The 17,697-nt window shown below is 43.3% G+C and overlaps 1 protein-coding gene across 1 annotated transcript; it reads left to right on the top strand.

Annotated features, from left to right (window-relative positions):
• Positions 1-364: 364 nt before the first annotated feature.
• On the top strand, positions 365-17,071 carry ssh1b (slingshot protein phosphatase 1b). The gene is made up of 15 exons (XM_073478072.1): positions 365-732; positions 2,929-2,966; positions 7,425-7,525; positions 8,656-8,720; positions 9,846-9,967; positions 10,061-10,129; positions 10,485-10,550; positions 12,406-12,600; positions 12,906-12,999; positions 13,597-13,725; positions 13,908-13,954; positions 14,547-14,693; positions 15,384-15,584; positions 15,694-16,330; positions 16,472-17,071. The coding sequence occupies exons 1-15, from the start codon at positions 652-654 to the stop codon at positions 17,069-17,071; spliced, it is 2,592 nt and encodes an 863-aa protein (XP_073334173.1). The 5' UTR covers positions 365-651.
• Positions 17,072-17,697: the final 626 nt, after the last annotated feature.

The raw sequence follows: 17,697 nt of genomic DNA, 5'->3' as shown, positions 1-17,697 counted from the left end.
CACTGGGTGACATCACCAATAACTGGAGCAGATTGTGACTGTGGCTGTGTGGACCAAACAGTTAATCGATCAAACAATGACCAGTTGAATCGATCATTAAAATAATAGATAGTTTGGCTCATCATCATGTCAAACTCGCACGTTTCATAACTCGAGCACAAATGATTTCCTCCTCTTTTGTATTTGGGAGTTCCTAGTCTGGCCAGTCACCTTGACAACATTGGCCCAATGACAGCGCACACGCGAACTAGGCCAGCCAATCACAGGCAGCCGGCAAAGCTGCATGTCATTTCTGCCCCGCTTGCAACCTGCACCGTGTTTTGTTTGTCTGTCTGCGCACCAGGGATGAAACCTCGGAGTCCGCTGCTGCTGCTGCTGCTGCTGGCTCGCTACAAACGGAGGAAAACTCTCACGACTTCCCGCTCATGAGGACTCCGGTAACCGCAGAGGACGCACGGAGCAGGACCGAAAGGGAGCACCGCCGGGGCTCTGGAGTCAGGTGCTGCTGCTGCTGGATGAGAGTCTGACTAGGCATTTTCTCCCCGGTGACAGAGACAATCTCAACGGCGCATCTTCCCACATCCTCCTCCCCTCCCTTCCCTTCCCCTCCTCTCCTCCTCCGCTGCCCTCCAAGGCTGCAGCCCACCGACCATGGCCCTGGTGACTCTGCAGCGCTCTCCCACCCCCAGTGCAGCATCCTCGGCCAGCACGACCAACAGCAGTGCGGGGGAGGTAGGTTGGAAAAGCCGGGGCTCGGTCTTTGTGTGCGCGGCTTTAAGGAAACGCCGTGAATGCGCCTTCAGGAGCCCGTTTCTGTACTGTTGAACACCCTGCATGAAGGGGCTAACCTTACTTCCGTCATAGCTGTGTGTGTGTGTGTGTGTGTGTGTGTGTGTGTGTGTGTGTGTGTGTGTGTGTGTGTGCTATAAACTTGATATATGGCTGCATTGTTAGCAGCAGAGTTGTTTGTGGCTGCTGTGGCAGCGGATTGTAAACAAAATCCTGAAGGGGAGGAGGATGAGGATGAGGAGGAGGAGGAGGGGGCTGCTGGGTTTAGCTGTCAGAACAAAGTGCTCATTTTGCTGCTGCACAAACATTTGCTGCGTTGCACTCAGGTTGTCCTCCCTCCTTGTTATTGGGCTTTTATTTTGCAGTAATGCAGCCTCAGTGTTAGGGGGGAGGAGACTTTAAAGGAGAATGACATCAGTTTTTAGATGTATGCTCAGTGTGTGCCCCAGGACAGCTCGGCTGAGTGTTCACAAACATGAACAAATGTGAGAAAAATACTTCATGGGCGATGAGGTGAGACGTTAAAGGAACAGTGCGTCCAAAATTGAAATTGTAGTCGTCATCTCCTCGGCCGATGGGCGATGGAAAGTCGGGTGAAGTTTTGTAGTCCGCGAAACAATTCTGGAGCTTCACAGAGAAAACAGCATTGCAGTATTCTCCTTAAACAACTGACTTAGATGGGGACTTGTTTGTAAATGTCAGAAAAACAACTGGGGGGGAAAAAAAATGCAAAATGGCTCCAAACAGCTTATCAGGTGAAATCCAAGTCTCCAAAAGCCCTGAGACTGGAAAATTGATTCAAAAAGACGTTATTTATGCCCCTTTTTCAGCCGAAATATTCACTGTAGCTGCTAAGATAAAAGCGTTTGCACACACTCGGTCTGAAGCGGGTGCACGAACTTGACATATTTTCAAATGAATCTGGGATTTTGGGGTCACATGGATCACACCGTACGAGCTGTATGGAGCCATTTTATGTTTCCCCATCTACTTCAGTTGTTTATCAGAATGCTGCAACACTTTTTTGCTGTGACGCTCCAGAAATGTTGAACTACACAACTTCACCCGAGAAGATGACGACTTCATTTTCAGTTTTGGACGTACCGTTCCTTTAACGTCTCACCTCATCACTCATGTAGTAGTAGTAGAAGTATTTTTCTCACTTTTTCTCATGTTTGTGAACACTCGACTGAACTGTCCTGGGGCACACACTGAGTATACATCTAAAAATTGACGTCATTCTCCTTTAAAGTCTCCTCTGGTATGGGGGTGAGTAGATAACGACGGAATTTCAGCTGTTCCTTTAAACCCCATGCGTCACCTCACAGTGTCGCACAAACATCTCAGATTAGACCAGTCCAATATTGTACTTCGTGAGAGTGTATCTGCAGTCAGGTTCCTCTCCTGACAGTGAGAAGCAACACTGACTCTGTGGAGTTTGAGGCTGTGAAGCTGACACATGAAATCCCATTTGCAAAATGAAATCTGAGCAGCAAACAAAGTCAAACACTCAAATATGGAGCAGTGCCAGATTAGACACCCTAGTGAAATCATAACATCGGGGTTAGTGCTCCAGTTTCTAGATTTAGGAAAGTGGATTACATGCTCCGAAGTAGGCTGAGTGAAAAAAAATAAGCGGTGGCATTCTTCCTCTGATGATAAGTTGGGTTTTTAATAGCACTTTATGTGTGTGTTTTAGCTGAACTTACGTGTCTTCATGATTCAGCTGGGTAGAGAGTTCATAACAGATGAGATCACGGCACTGACGAGGGAGGACCAGTAGTTGGCGCTGGCATGCTTCAGTCCAGTTGCACGGTTCTCAAAAATCCATCCCTCATCTCAAAGATTCAACTTGACATAAGTGTATCAAGGTCGAGTCAGTCCCTGCATGTATCATACTGACATAAACCAAACTTTTCGCCCCAGTAAAGACATATCGTGCTCATAATGAATGTTGACCTCCAGATGACCTGAACACAAGTCTTTGTCCAGGCTCAGTTCTGTCGGACTGGAGCTACAAATATTAGATTCATAAAGACGTCTGGTTTTAATAACAGGAAGTACAAAATCCTCTCAGTTTTTTCCTCGACACGACTTTGGTGCAGTCTTCTTACTCTGTGCCTTGTCTCTGTCTTTCAGGACTTTGGAAGTGACGATGACCGGAAAAACAATCAGAGGTAAGAGCTTTCTGATTTTAGAAAGTTGTGTATTTGAAGATCTCCTGAGATGGAGATGATATAGAGATGTTTTGTATTTCTGACATGAATTGTCAGAAACAGTAATGTGTTTTTGTCCTCGTCTTCAGACATGTGACCTAAGTCGTTTGGTCCAAGTCCCAAGTCAAGTCAAGTAAAGGGACTTGCATTTCCCTGAGGTATTACTGTTGGGGCTGCAGTGTAGCAACGTGGCTACTGCTCGCAGCCTGTCTGCTATCCAAAGCAAAAAACAACTGTATCAATGATAATGTCATTTTGATCGAGAAACCCTGATCTCAGTGCTGTGAAAAGGCAGCGTTAAACGCCTGGTTGTGTTAATAAGTTGGCAGGTTCTGTTGCTCACCGATCGAGTGGAAAGAATGGTGGTTTGAACCGTTTCAAGTCCTTTAAGAAAGAGTTTTCACAGTTATTCCAGTAGCTCCATTGTTACCTGGGGATAGCGACCAGGGAAAACAATGCCTCTTCCTGTTTTGGTTTTGCAATTGCAGACTTGCTTACTTTGTGCTGTAAGAGAGAAGTGAAGACACGCCCCTTCCAGTTTCCCACATGAGACCTTATTTTGGAAAAACATGTATGGTTGTGATGGAGAGAGACAAAAAATATTTGTGATCCCGTCTGAATTGTGACATGAACCACACATATGTTTGTCAATTTAAAAGATAATTTTCCAAGTCAATAAAGTCGCAGTTTGTCATAAAACTAATGAAATATAAGACTGTGAAAATACGTAATTTTAAAGACTACACAGCCAACAGTCGTGTTAGTGATGTAGTCTCATTGAACGGTCACCAAAACCCGTAATTTAAACATTGTAGAGCTGGTCCTGAATATTATCAGCTCGCAGAACTGAAGAACTGCCCTTTCACATTACTGCAGTTGTCAATATGAACAGATTTATTGTCATTTTTATCTTTTCTAGTACCTTGCAGTTCCTTTTCTGTGCAAAAATCGGCTTTGCTGATTGGACGAATTCCTGCATGTGGCTCTTCGTGTATTGTAAACTGACCTTCCCTGGATATGATGTCAAGGCTCTGCGTAACGTCAACGTTTAAGAAGCGGGCCGTCCTTTCTTCAGCAGCAACATTAATAATATAGTTTAGAGTTGTTTGCTCACTTTTTGTATACACATTTTCAGCTCATTTAGATCAAGTACAGATGCTTTGTGGCTGTACCTTCTCAGTCATCACTCATTTCAAAGTTCAGTATAGCTGAACTCACAGTGCAGATGTTGCGTGCTGTTTACCATATTATGAGTCACAATCACAGACGACTTCTGCAATTATTACAAATCACTAGATGTCCCGAGGTAATACCAGTCCCGCACAAGGGGGCTTAAGTGAACATTTCAGGCTAGAAAAGCTAAGACTGAAAGCCCTAATGTTCAGATAAGCTTATTTTTAAAGGAGCACTGTGTAGTTTTGGAGAAGAAATTCATATCCTGAATTTTAATATTGACAATATTAATGACTTAATGGCTTTTAATTGTTTGTTAAACACTTTGACAGACTGAAGACTTTATTGCATCGGAAAGCTGGAACCAAACAGTGGAACAAAATGTCAGAAAATGTCCATCAGGGTTTCCCAAAGCACAAGATGACGTCCTAAAATGTCTTGTTTGGTCAACAAACCGAATATATTCAGTTTACTGTCAAAGAGGAATACTCAAACGGATTAATTAATTATTAGAATAGTCCACGAATCGATCGTAGCAGCCCTACTAATTACAGTATAATCATTATTTGGTCGTGTTTTCTGCCAAAGGCTCGTTGCTCAGTTGATCCTACAGTGGATGTAATGGTTCTGTAATTGGAACAAGGGTTCAAAAACACACAAGTTTGTCAGTGACGGTATGCAGTGAATTGTGAACTGTGTCAAAGAAGCTTGCAGCTCTGATTATTAAAAACTATTTCAGCAGGTGATGAGCTGCTTGTCTTTTCCTCAGTCCTGAAGATTCTGTGATGTGAGCATATCTCGCTCTCATACTGTATCAGTGAGGCAGCTTATTTTCTCTATTTGCCTTCAGTTTCTCGTTGTTGTCAAGGAGAAAAATCTTTTAAATGTTCCTCCAATCTGTTACATAACAGAGAGCACATAAACCGTTTGTTCTCTTGCGCACAAAGCTCTTCTTTAATCAACCCGACGTCACAAAAAGTCATGATGTGTGTCAGCAAAGCTTTGGCGCACACTCTGTCTTTGTGCTCACTGTGTGCGTGGGGGGGTCATTCACAGTTGAAACAGTCGTGTCATGCTTTGTCTGGTATGTCTAAATGAGTAACATGTTTCTGTGGCTCAGTAATTCATCAGCGTGGAGTCTTAATTTAGGATTCTGCATGTCAGACTTGAGACCAACGCCAAGTAACATTTCCACCGCCTACCAGCGCTTGCATGAATGATGGTATTGTGACAGAGTGTGGCGTAGGGAGAGCTGATTGCTGCTGTGAGGAGGAGATAGGGAGCAGAAGAGACGGAGAGGACAGGGCAGCACGGGCGGAGAGACTTCAGGGCTGAGATGGAAAGAAAGCTGCGGGAGGGAAAGAGGAAGGACTTTCCAGACCTGGACCTCGACGAGAGGAGTTAAACAGGAGAGGCTGCGGGACCCTGACAGAGGACGGGAATACACAGGTGTAGAAGATGGATGGAAGGATGTTAATAAGAGGAGACTGTACTGGATTTTGTTTTCTAAGGAGACTGTAAATAGTCCGCTAATTTCTCGCAGGATGATTGTGAAACCTTCACATAAAGCCATGTTCACCGTTCTGCCTCACTTTGTGGGAGAAGCCGCTCTGACTCAGAGGGAGATCTGTCGCATGTAAGTTCTCACAGCAGTGCGGACAAAAAGTTGACTTATATCAGACAGTTATTAGAGCATGAAATTTTACATTTTTTGGGACAGTCATCCACATTTTAAAGCTTTAATTCTGAGAGGTTCAAACAACGTCGATCATTTTTTGGTGCAAGACTAATGTTTAATTTCAGGGGTGTTTCTAAGATCTGACCTTTTAAGAGGGCTCAGCCCGGCCACGCCGCCAGATTTTTTACTATTAAAAGTTCTACAGTTAAAGTACTGCATGTGTGTTTAGTACAAACGAGAACAAGAGCCAGTCAAATGTTTGAAAAATGTGTCAAATTTTAACAGAGGGGACACTCCCTAATATTGTTAAATTCTTGATTAGAGCTCTGATTTCGCTTTCTTTCTTCTCCGACTGTGGAAATTTAAAATTGAAGATGAAATTGTACCTAAAGAAACAGAAAGTTTCAACATACCAGTGGTTTGCTGAAACATAGATGGCCAACATTTACTCTGGCTATTAGGTTGGTAAAGCTGAAGTTTCTCTCTTCTACTGACCCAAAAGAAAAACACTGACGCACCAATACATTTCCCAGAGGTCGGTTTGATGGTGTGATTGTTATTATTTTTAGGGGTGCTGAAATTAGATGTAGGTGTGCTTGAGCGCCCCTAAAAGATTCTGACATCACCAATGTTTTATCACAGTCATATTTTTAAAACTGTGATTGAGCTTTATCAAGCCTTTGAGGTTGTTACTTTGAACTGAACAAACCAGTTTGTTTCAGGAGACATCAAGTGTCGTCTCTAAATCAGACATCTTCTCCTTAAATTAGAAAAGGAGTGATGATACCACGTAGCAGCAGAGCTGAAACAAAAGGCCTTGTGATGGTCCCACTCAGTCATACCAAGCTTTGTGTGTGTGTGTGTTGGTCGAGCGGGTGCGTGAGGGTGCGATTAAACAAAGCTGTGTCCTATTCTGTGCGAGAACAGACGCTAAACCTGTCCTCCTGCAGCCCTCGTAAGAAAGTCATACCCCAGAAGTGATTCATCCGAGACAGGTGGAGAGAGGAGAGAGCGCATGTGGATAGTCGTGGTGTGACGTGACGTGCGATTCCCCACAGGTCAGCGAGCCCTATCAAGTCGAATCTGTTAGTCGAGCTGTAAAACACGAGGCTGTAAAAGTCACAGCATCAGGACTTTGTTGACTTTCAGTCTCTGATGAGCCTCCTGTCCTGCTCAATGAACCAGTGAGGACTTATTAAGTATGCAGCCTACACCCGGCTGCTCACTGTACGTACAGTATCCTGACTGCAGCTGTTTCACGTCCCTGTCTTTATGATTTTAAAGTGTGTTATTAACAATTTTGCCACAATTTTTTGTTTGCACCATCATGGAGACGCTGCGCTCATCGATGGATGCTAGACATTTTAAGCTCAAGTTCAGGGTTTCCTCCCCTCATCTGTGTTTTGATATAGAGTTAGAATGAACATAACGGTGAGTAGTTAAACTGATTAAACCTGGTGTGAAAGTGTAGAACAGATTTCTACACTGCACTGTAAAAAAAAAAAACGACACTTCTTTGATGGCTTTTTTTAGCCCTGAATTTATTTTCCGCCTCTTTCTCTTTCCAGCCTCAGTGAGAGCTTCTTCATGGTCAAAGGAGCCGCCCTCTTCCTCCAGCAGGGCGGCAACGCACAAGGACCAAAGACCCCGACCCACCACAAACATGCAGGTAGGAGCAAACACTCACACGCACAGAAGAAGCTTTGTTTCTTCTTCTTTTTGCCCATATTCTCTGCACAAACGACCTCCAGGCAAACGGAAAAACTGTATTTGCTGAGGTGGCTTTTCTCAGTGTGGGTTTGTCTGTGTTTATTCCAAACTGTGTTAAGAACCGTGACCCCGCTGGGTCTGACCTGAGTTGACCTGCAGCTGAACATGAAGGATGCTCACAAATCATCTCAACCATGATAAAGTCTCAGGCCGTTTTGCTTGAAGCTACTTAAAAAAATATAAAAGCTACATCTGTCTTTCAGCTATTGTAATAATAATAATGGACTTTCTTTACACTTTCCTGGTTACACTTCCATACTTTTACTTCAGTAACATTCTCAATGCAGGACTTTTACTTGTAAGAGTATTTTTACAGTGTCGTATTAGTACTTTTACCGTTGGCTCCGGCAGATTTAGCCAAGCATTATTACATAATCATTATCATCATGCTGCTGCTGCTGCTGCTTCTGCACATCAAAGTGAAGTTAAATGTGCCATAATCTCGCTCGATCTAAAAATAAAAACGGTCTGTGAGTCCATCAATGGGTTTTTTTTATAGCCGCGCACCGTTCGCACGTTTCTAATCCGACGTCCACGTTGAGTCTGAAGTCACTTGAGGACAAATACAGGAACAGTCAGGAGCCAGTTTGTCGCTAACACTTTAGCTTAGCTCAGCTGGAATGTGGTCGGGTTCAGATTTGTCTTCATTGAGAGAAATCTGCAAACATTTTTCCTCCCACTAGAAGAGAAAACCAACCATGAATGAACAATGGAAGAAGCTGAATGATCAGTTTGTAGTTGACATTTAGTTTTTTTTTTTGTAAGAAATTCCAGATGAACTCTCCCTAGTGAAGCCTGTCAGTGATTATTCAGCATTATTTGTGCTTCATGTTAAGTCTCAACACTATCATATTTTTCAGCTTGTTAAATATAGTTTCAGTTCCTTACAGCAATGGCCATGTAAAAGGTTTGGTGGCAGGAAATCCTTTCCTCTGTCAGGATCTTTGTGAGCTGAATAAATGTTTATGTCGTCCAGACTGTGACGATGACCTCAAGTCTAATCAGTCTTAATGTGTGTTTCGCTTTCAGGTGATTTACCGCAACACCTGCAGGTCATGTTTAAGATCCTCCGGTCTGAAGATCGCATTAAGCTGGTCAGTATAATGATTATACGCCCACTTTGACACTCACATAAAGTATATTTTTAATGTTTTGAATTCATTTCAACACACAGAAAATTACAGACTTGGAGCACATGTGTTCATTTTTAGAAAAAGTGTTGTTTACTAAGAGTCAATGAGGCTGTTCGCATTTGTTCTGAGTGATCTGATCACAAGTGGACAGCATTACGTCCGTCATTTCACACCTGAGACCTGCGTCTCGAGTAACCACTTGTGATCGGATCTCACTTCCCCGTTCTATATGCAAATAAGCACACACATCTCTGGGACAAACGTTTTTTTACACAAAGACAAAAATGTCTTCATGTATAACATTTGCCAAATTAGCAAGAAAGCCCGACTTGTTCAGAATGTGTTGTAGATAGTGTTAAACAGGGTTTATAAAGTTTCTCAAAACGCCACAAGGCACAAAATTGAGCGATTTTTAAAGGGAGTCTGGGGACTTTCTCCACAGATGACAAAGAAGTAACTTGCAATAGTCACTGTTGAAAATTTGACATGTTTACTGTCAATAAAACGTTGTCTGCTTGCATACATGTAATGTAAATGGTTAATTGAGTTTAGACAGTGTGTTAGCAGCTGCTAACTGTTGGCAGGTCAGACACAGTTTTACACAGGGTTAGCCAATAGGCTGGTACAGCGATGCCTTGACAAACTGACACTTTTTACAAGGAAATAAACAACTTAATGTATTTCAGTTAATGCCGAATTTACTAGAAGGAACAAATAACATAGACTTTGCCATGGCTGTTTTGCAAAGTTTATAAAGTTTCTCTGAACTCAACAAATCACAAAATCAACCAATTTCATAAGGGAGTCTGGGGTATTCCTCTCTCTCGTCATCTCCTTGATGTTGTTGACTGTAGTTGATGTGGCTGCTTATAGTAGGTAGGTAGTGTAGTGTTCAGGTTCGCCGTCTGCTGTAGTGCAAACATTCTCAAATTGTCATCAGTAAGTCAAGTTAGATATGTTATCCTGGCCATTCAAATTAATACAATGACGTCATTATATAGACTGATGCCTCATCAACCCAAACTGTGACTGACTTCCCGCATCCCTAAATGCTTTTTTCTTGTATACTCTCCTTCTGTTCCACAGGCTGTACGGCTAGAGAGCGGATGGTCAGAACGGGTGCGCTACATGGTCGTTATCTACACTAATGGCCATCAAGATACGGAGGAAAATATCGTCCTCGGAATGGACTTCACAGACAAGGACAGGTAATTAATCTCTCTGCAGCTTTATGTTTAGCGTTGTTTAATCTGATGATTAGATTTATTAAAATGTTACTCTTCAATCTTTGGGATCCACAGTAAAGATTGCTCTATTGGGATGGTGCTGCCTCTGTGGAGCGATACCAACATACATCTAGATGGAGACGGGTAAGTTTCAGTTTGTCATTTGTTACCTGAATATAACACACACCTGTAAATGTGAGGCAAGGTCTCCCATCAGCTGTGTGTTTTGGTTGCTTTCTCACTTGCAGGTTTTACTGCCCCCCAGTGGCAGAGGAGTGAACTACACACATTTTTCTCTCTGTGTGAGAACCGTTCTTGCTGACCTGTTAACATTGTCTGTGTCACTGTGTGCTGGAGGAATGTTCCACTGGTCGGCGTCCTGAATAGTCCCATGAACGAGCCGTGTCCAGTCTGTGTTTACATTCCCCCACCCTGATCACTCTTCATCTTCATCAAGACTCACACTGATCTTCCTTCTCCTCCTCCTCTTCCTCACCAGAGGCTTCAGTGTGAACACAGCAGGGCGGTCGCATGTCTTCAAGCCTGTATCTGTGCAGGCCATGTGGTGAGTAAGGTCCTTCGTGTTTACCTGGGATTACTGCTGTGTGTTTGTTTTTGTGTGTAGACAGGGAGAAAAAGCATCGTCACTGCTCTATAAATGTTGTCATAGACTAGAGAACCAGACCTCAAGGCATGTTGTTCAAGTTAATTTGGGTTTTGTAGTGCCCATATACCCATATGGATACATTTTAATGCCTGTGACGGTGAGATTAGCCTTAACTCAATTAAGACTACACTGTTTTTCTGAACAGAGATGTTATTCTCTGTCTCCTGCCCAGGGAATACAGATGTAAATTAGCTTTTAGCTAACTCTGGTACAGCTAAGAAGTTGTGCACTATCTCTGTTAAATAAATAAACACATAAATAAATAGATAGATAGATAGATAGATAGATAGATAGATAGATAGATAGATAGATAGATAGATAGATAAATAAATAGATTAAATTATTGGACGGAAGTAGCAGCTCCACAAAAAGGTGATAAATAACTGTCATTCCAATCATAACCATATAAAAATACACAAACAGCACAATTACATGTCATCTTATTGTTTTGAACCACTATTTGTGTGCGCACTTGTAAATAAGAGGGTAAGAAATTAACATGATTCCTTTGTTGTGGAAATTTTGGACTTTCATTCATTCAGTAAACCTTTATTTATACTCGAGATCATTGAGGGGTTAGGGTTACGGTTAGAGTTACAGGGATATGGCATATTAGAAACATTTCTGTAAATGTGCCAGTTTTATCGTTCTGGCTAATTTTAAGTCGCAGTCCCTGGGCAGGTGTAATGACAACTACAATAGACCCATAAAAAACATTAACACAGAACAGCTGAACAGTACTTTACATTTAGCAAAGCTCATATAAAACACTTAAATGTAAGGACAACAACACATTAAACGTAAAACAACGCACACTTCAGGACCTTACATTACAAAGGAAAGGGAAAAACAACAACAAAGAAAGGCAATCCTACAATAAGTTAATAAAAAAAAAACATTGAAAACTATCAGATTGTGGAAGATAATTAGACAGTTAAATTAAGAGTTTAAATGTTAAATAAAATGCAGTTAAAAAATAGCAGTTATGTCAAATAATTTGATAGATAAAACAATTACAATTTTAAATAATAATACAGTTATGTAAAACAATTAAAATAAAAAACTGAAATGTAAAATAAAACACAGTTGTGTAAAAAAGTGTATTTTTGTTCCGCTTAAATTATAAACAATCATCAGGACTTCATGAATATGTAAAATGACAACATGTTATTGTGTTAGAGTAGCTGTCCACCAGGTTTAATGCTGCAGTCAATTCCCACACCCTTCGTGTGAGTGGTCTGTCTCTAGTAGACCAGTGGTTCTCAAAGTGGGGTCCAGGGACCGTGAGTGGTTCTTAAGGGCGTACAGGGGGGTCCCAGGCTAAAAAGGGAATGATTTATTTTCACTATTTCACTATAGTTTTTGTACGTTTTCTGAAATAAAACATCACAAAGCAAAATTCTTATCAGACAAAATCTATGAAATGGCTGCCTGTGGTTTAATTTGTGTCCGTTTAGGGGTCCTTGATGTGAAAAAGCTTGAGAATCACTGCTATAGAAATAGAAAAGTCCTCCACCTGTCGCCTAAATGCTGAAAATGTTAATTTTCTTGGTCTTGTAAAATAACAAACACCTTAAGAATCTGAGCCTCTCTTCACTCCTGTCACCACTGTTAGTTCACAGTCCTGCTCTATCCACACGCCACCTGCTGGTCACTTATCAGAATTACAAGTCTGCCTTGTGTTTTTCCCCTGCTCCTTTAACCATACATCTATCTTGCTGATGGTGATATTTAATGTTCTGTGCCTCTGCAGGTCTGCCCTGCAGGTGCTCCACAAGGCATGCGAGGTGTCACGGCGCTTCAACTACTTCCCAGGGGGCATTGCTCTCACGTGGATGGCCTTCTATGAGAGCTGCATCACCTCGGAGCAAAGCTGCGTCAATGAGTGGAACGCTATGACCGACCTGGAGACCACCCGGCCCGACTCACCCACCATGTTCGTCGACCGGTGAGGCTGCGTCCTGTAACATGACAGTCACATGTAGGCATTCACAGTACACACAGTGATATAACTGTCCTGTAAGCTGTAAGAGGACTTCAGACACACTTCACCTCTGATTCTAAACAGTATCGCTGAGTCCCAACACGCCTGCTGTGTGTTCGTCCCCCGTCATGGAATAGATGTCAATGCTTTGGACACCAGCTGTTCTCCTTTTGTCACTGTCCTTTGTCCTCAGCTGTGGCGACATGTTACAGTGTTATGCTAATTTCCATTCAGACAACAGCACTGACGTATTGACTCATTATGTGCAGGCCGACAGAACGAGAGCGAACAGAGTGTCTCATTAAAGCCAAGCTACGCAACATCATGACGTTTCAAGACCTGGAGAACATCACCTCGAAGGAGGTATGTGACAAAGGAACACTTCAGGATTTTGCTTGTTAAGATTTCTCCAAAACTGCATGACAGACCTTCATTTTTATAAATTGACCAATCAGAAGTCTTAGTTACTGTCGCTAGTTAGTGTCGCAGTTTTTATTAGATAGTTTCTGGGAGTCAGGTAAGAAAGCTTGAAAAAGCCTCCACGCGGTCAGGGTATCGAGGTACAGGTCCCCTAGCAACGTTGTGAACCATCTTAACTTGTTTTCTTTCCACCATAGACATGCCTAGCACATAACGCATATACATTTAACAGGAAACATTGACTGAGGTTCATCCGTGCACCTAGCTTGCTCAACTGTTATTATAGAGCAAAAATGGGGGGGACTTCAGAAGGATCAGTTCTGGCACACAAGTATGTAATGGAAATGATTCAAAATCAGTATTGGATAATGTGTAGATTAAGAAATAAAGAAAAAAGTTGTTGTCTATTTGACTTACTGTGGGAAATACACTGTGACTCCTTGTTTAGTAAGTAGAATCAGGAGTAGAGCTTTGTTTGTGTGTTGTTTGTTTCTTGTTCTTTAGAAAGTAAATTGGTTCATGTTCTGTCCTTGTCCTCAGATCCGTAACGAGCTGGAGCAGCATATGAGCTGTAACCTCACAGAGTACAAAGAGTTCATAGACAACGAGATGCTTCTGATCCTGGGTCAGATGGACAAGGCCACACTTATCTTTGATCATGTGTACTTGGTGAGAATCTGTTTTTACTTTACGCCACCTCTACATGGTTTGATGTCAAACTTTTTACATCAGTTTCTTCTCTTTTCCTCCACTCTAACGCCCAAATACTGTCAACACTGTGAATTAAACTCACCTCTCAATAACATCTCTTTTATTCTGAATAAGTTTCTGTCTTTTTTTTGTCTCTGTAGGGCTCTGAGTGGAACGCTTCCAACCTGGAAGAACTACGTGACTGCGGGTGAGCGGATATGCTGAAACCAACACACAATTATTCTGTATTCACGTTCATTTTTACTTAAAAGTTGCCATTATCTGTAAATAAGTGATATTTATCTCCCCTGTTAACTTTAGATGTGCACGGATGATTTGCTTCAGTCTATTTAATGAAGTCAGTTACTACAGATTAAACAATAAGAAATGCTGCTTTAGAAATTAATCCAAACTGACGTCTTGTGTCAGTTAACGATAATAATAATAATAATAATGTTAGCCAAGAAGAGAGAGAGAGAGTGTTGTTTCACATGTAAATGTTGGCACCACGTCAGGCACAGAACTGGATCTGCACGCTGTGATAGCACCCAATAAATTTAATAAATCAATATTTCAATCTGCCATCTCAGGCTTTGGCAAGCGAAGAATACAATTATATCAGGTTAAACTGTTAAAAACACAGAGGCACGTGTCACCGTCTGACTTTCAGTCAATAATTGAATCAGTGCAGCAGTGTTAGTGGATATTTAGACTGATTCTCCATGTGAAACAGTTTTATTTCCACATATGTTGAGTACCATTTAAACTAACAGACTAACATTTCATTGTTTTGTTTGCAGAGTGGGTTACATCCTGAACGTTACCAGAGAGATCGACAACTTCTTCCCGGGGATGTTCTCTTATCACAACGTCCGTGTGTACGACGAGGAGGCCACCGACCTGCTGGCCCACTGGAACGAGACCTACAACTTTATCGTCAAAGCCAAGTAAGACGTTACATTTATTTTGTTTTACTTTTACTTCATTTTATTTGCGCGCACACAGGATAACATAAAATCAGATGATTAAAAGCTAAGTGTTGTGTCAGGAGAGGTCAAGAAGCCATCATGCAACGGGCCTCCCCTCCATTACAGAAAAAACAACAATAACAATTTATATAACATAATTTGAAAAAGTTTCCACAGACACACAGAGAATTTCTGAACGGATTATAAACCAAAACGAAATAAGTTTTTATGTGGGAGGTTGTAATGAAGGATTTAAGAGAAAAAATATAAAGATTATGAACTGTAAAAAAATTGGGCCGCTAACCAAGAAACAACAGAACTGATATTGCTTTGGTATTAATAGATGGAGTTTTTTGTCATCGTTTTAGTGTCATCACAGCTTGACTGGCTCACATCAAGCACTCTCCCCGAGTACTGTGATCACACAGTGCATGATTTTTCTCCTGCCCAAATGTTAGACAGGGCTGTGAGTTGTGCCAGTATCAGAGAGAGAGAAATGGTGCAACCAGTCTGGATGCAACTGTCTATGTATGTATGTATGTATGTATGTATGTATGTATGTATGTATGTATGTATGTATGTATGTATGTATGTAAGAAGAAATGGAAAAGCTGAAGCAGAGAAGTAGATTGCTTGTAGCAGTAAATGTTTTTTTCTTCTGTCCAATAGGAAGAACAATTCCAAGTGCCTGGTGCACTGTAAGATGGGGGTGAGCCGGTCTGCCTCTACGGTTATTGCCTATGCAATGAAGGAGTTCGGCTGGTCTCTGGAGAAAGCCTACAACTTTGTCAAGCAGAAACGGAGCATAGCTCAGCCAAACGCTGCTTTCATGAGACAGCTGGCCGAATACGAGGGAATCCTGGACGCAAGGTGAGCAGGTCTACAGATTCATTTACATCTTGGGGTCTTGTTATAATAGCCATTACATCAGTGCTTCGTAAAGTTTCTCTGTAAACAAAAGTTTGGTTTGCCTTCACAGTAAACAGCGCCACAACAAGCTATGGAGGCCTGGGACAGACGAGGAGGGATCAGACGATTTACAAGCTTCTGGCCACAGTACTGGTGGGGAAGAGACACCGGTGCTCAGAGAGGACGAGGCCTGGGGAGGCTGCGGGGCGTCTCCCTGCAGGGCGATGGGTCTGGAGATGGAGCCCCTTGACTCTCTTAACTATAACTATTACTTCAGACGTTTGTCAGACTCTGCACTGGACAGTGAGCCCTCCACCCCAGTGCGGGGCCCCCCTCTGCTGGGTATGGAGAGAGTTTTCATCGAGATTGAAGACGTGGAGAGGGATGCTCTACTGGAGGACGAGGGGTTCCCCATGGCCCATTTAGCCCTGCCTGGCGAGGGCACGGCAGCCCAGACGTGTGGGCGCCTTGACCCCCTGGAGGACATGAGACTGAGGCTCGAGTTCAGCACTCTGGAGGAAGAGGATGAGGAGGAGGCCAAGAAAGAGGAGGCGGAGATGGCGGCGTTGGCTCAGACACCTGGAAATTCAGATGGGAAAAAGGCGGGGGAGGAGGGCGCGGAGGAAAGCCGTTTAGGCCTCGCCAACCTGAACACCAACAACAGCAACCGCCTCGCTGCCAAACGCAGCTGCCCTGCAGCTTTTGACGTGAGTTGAGAAAATCTAGCTTTTCATTTTGTGTTTTAAACGTCTTCCGTGTCAGAAACATATGTAATGTTTGTAGCTTTACATTTACTCTGCTTGCCACTGACCATATACTGTGTTCTGTTCCACTCTTACTCCATTTAGGACAGTGCTAGCACAGGAAACCCTTTAAAAGTGAAGCCTTCCTATCAGTCCTGCAAAGACTGCCTGCGTCTACCACAGGGGCGGCGCTGTGACCGTCCAGCAGGAGGCCGTTCTCACCGCCTTAACCCCTCCCGCCACTGCACTGTCCCCACCATATGCATAGATCCACCTGGGACCAATTTTGCCTCCACCCCAATTCTGCATTCGCTGCAAGCCCCTGCAGTGGTCCCACCTAACCTGGTCCAGCCATGTGGTCCTCTCTACCGCTGCACCACCTGCACCCCCGCTGTTCCATCTCTCCCACTAAACAACCGCCAAAAACTGGCGTCACCAATGAGCTGTGAGGAGACGCCTCCTGAGCGCAGCTCGATGGATGACATGGACGAACCACAGGGGGGCGACATGGGAGAACAGATATCACAGGAGGGCGCAGGGACCATCGATGCGACTGCTACTGAAGGTGTAGGTGGTGCCGTGGAGCTCCAGCTGCAAATGCCAGGACTGGGGATAGAATTTGGTCTGGAACTGATGCGACAGAGAGCGGAGCAGCTGCCAAGCTTGGCCATGGAGGGCCAGCTCCCTGTGGGGCCCCTGCCTTAATACAGTGGCCGGAACATGGATGAGATTGAGGAGGAGGCTTACCACTGCCTCCGCCAGGTACACTATGATGACTGCCGCCGTGGTGTCGTACCAGAAACAAAGCTCTGCCTTGACTTGTACTGTCATATCCTGGCCACTGTAACAAGCTGCAACAGCCCTCTCTGCGTTTACAGAGAGCGTCTTGTCATCGTCTACTGGCATTAAGATCCAGTTGAGTTTGGTTGTTTTGACCATACGCTACAGGCTTGGATGCTTCTGGCCAGGTAAGGACTGAAGACTTTGCTGTGTCCTCCACTTGTCCCTCAGACCCGACTGATCTGGTCTCTTCTGAGCCTGCTGGCCCCACACCACATACAGGATCATCGCTCTTCCCCACAGTGGAGACGAGCCTCATGCTGCCATTTTACCCTCAACAGAAAGGAGACAGTGGTGGTTTCTACCTTCTGAGAAAGCTATAGCTAGCACTTTGATATTGACGGAAAGAAAAATACCTAAAGCGACATGCTTCTGTCAGTGTACTGTATGTTTTTCAATCCAGTATTCACGAAGGTTTGATTGCATTCAGTATCTCCTCATGTTACAGCTTCACTTATATTTTCCCTGCCGCAGCTGCTTTTGCATCACGA

The sequence above is a fragment of the Pagrus major genome, chromosome 12 (assembly GCF_040436345.1).
Source record: "Pagrus major chromosome 12, Pma_NU_1.0".
NCBI classification, from domain to species: domain Eukaryota; kingdom Metazoa; phylum Chordata; class Actinopteri; order Spariformes; family Sparidae; genus Pagrus; species Pagrus major.
The sequence above is the reverse complement of the archived record's forward strand: the minus strand, read 5'-3'. Positions and strand labels throughout refer to the sequence as shown.

Coding starts and splice junctions, on each gene's coding strand:
- ssh1b (XM_073478072.1), top strand. CDS start 652: ATGGCCCTGGTGACTCTGCAGCGCTCTCCCACCCCCAGTGCAGCATCC. Junction 13,955..14,546: donor GAAGAACTACGTGACTGCGG/GTGAGCGGATAT, acceptor TTTTGTTTGCAG/AGTGGGTTACATCCTGAACG. Junction 16,331..16,471: donor GCTGCCCTGCAGCTTTTGAC/GTGAGTTGAGAA, acceptor TACTCCATTTAG/GACAGTGCTAGCACAGGAAA.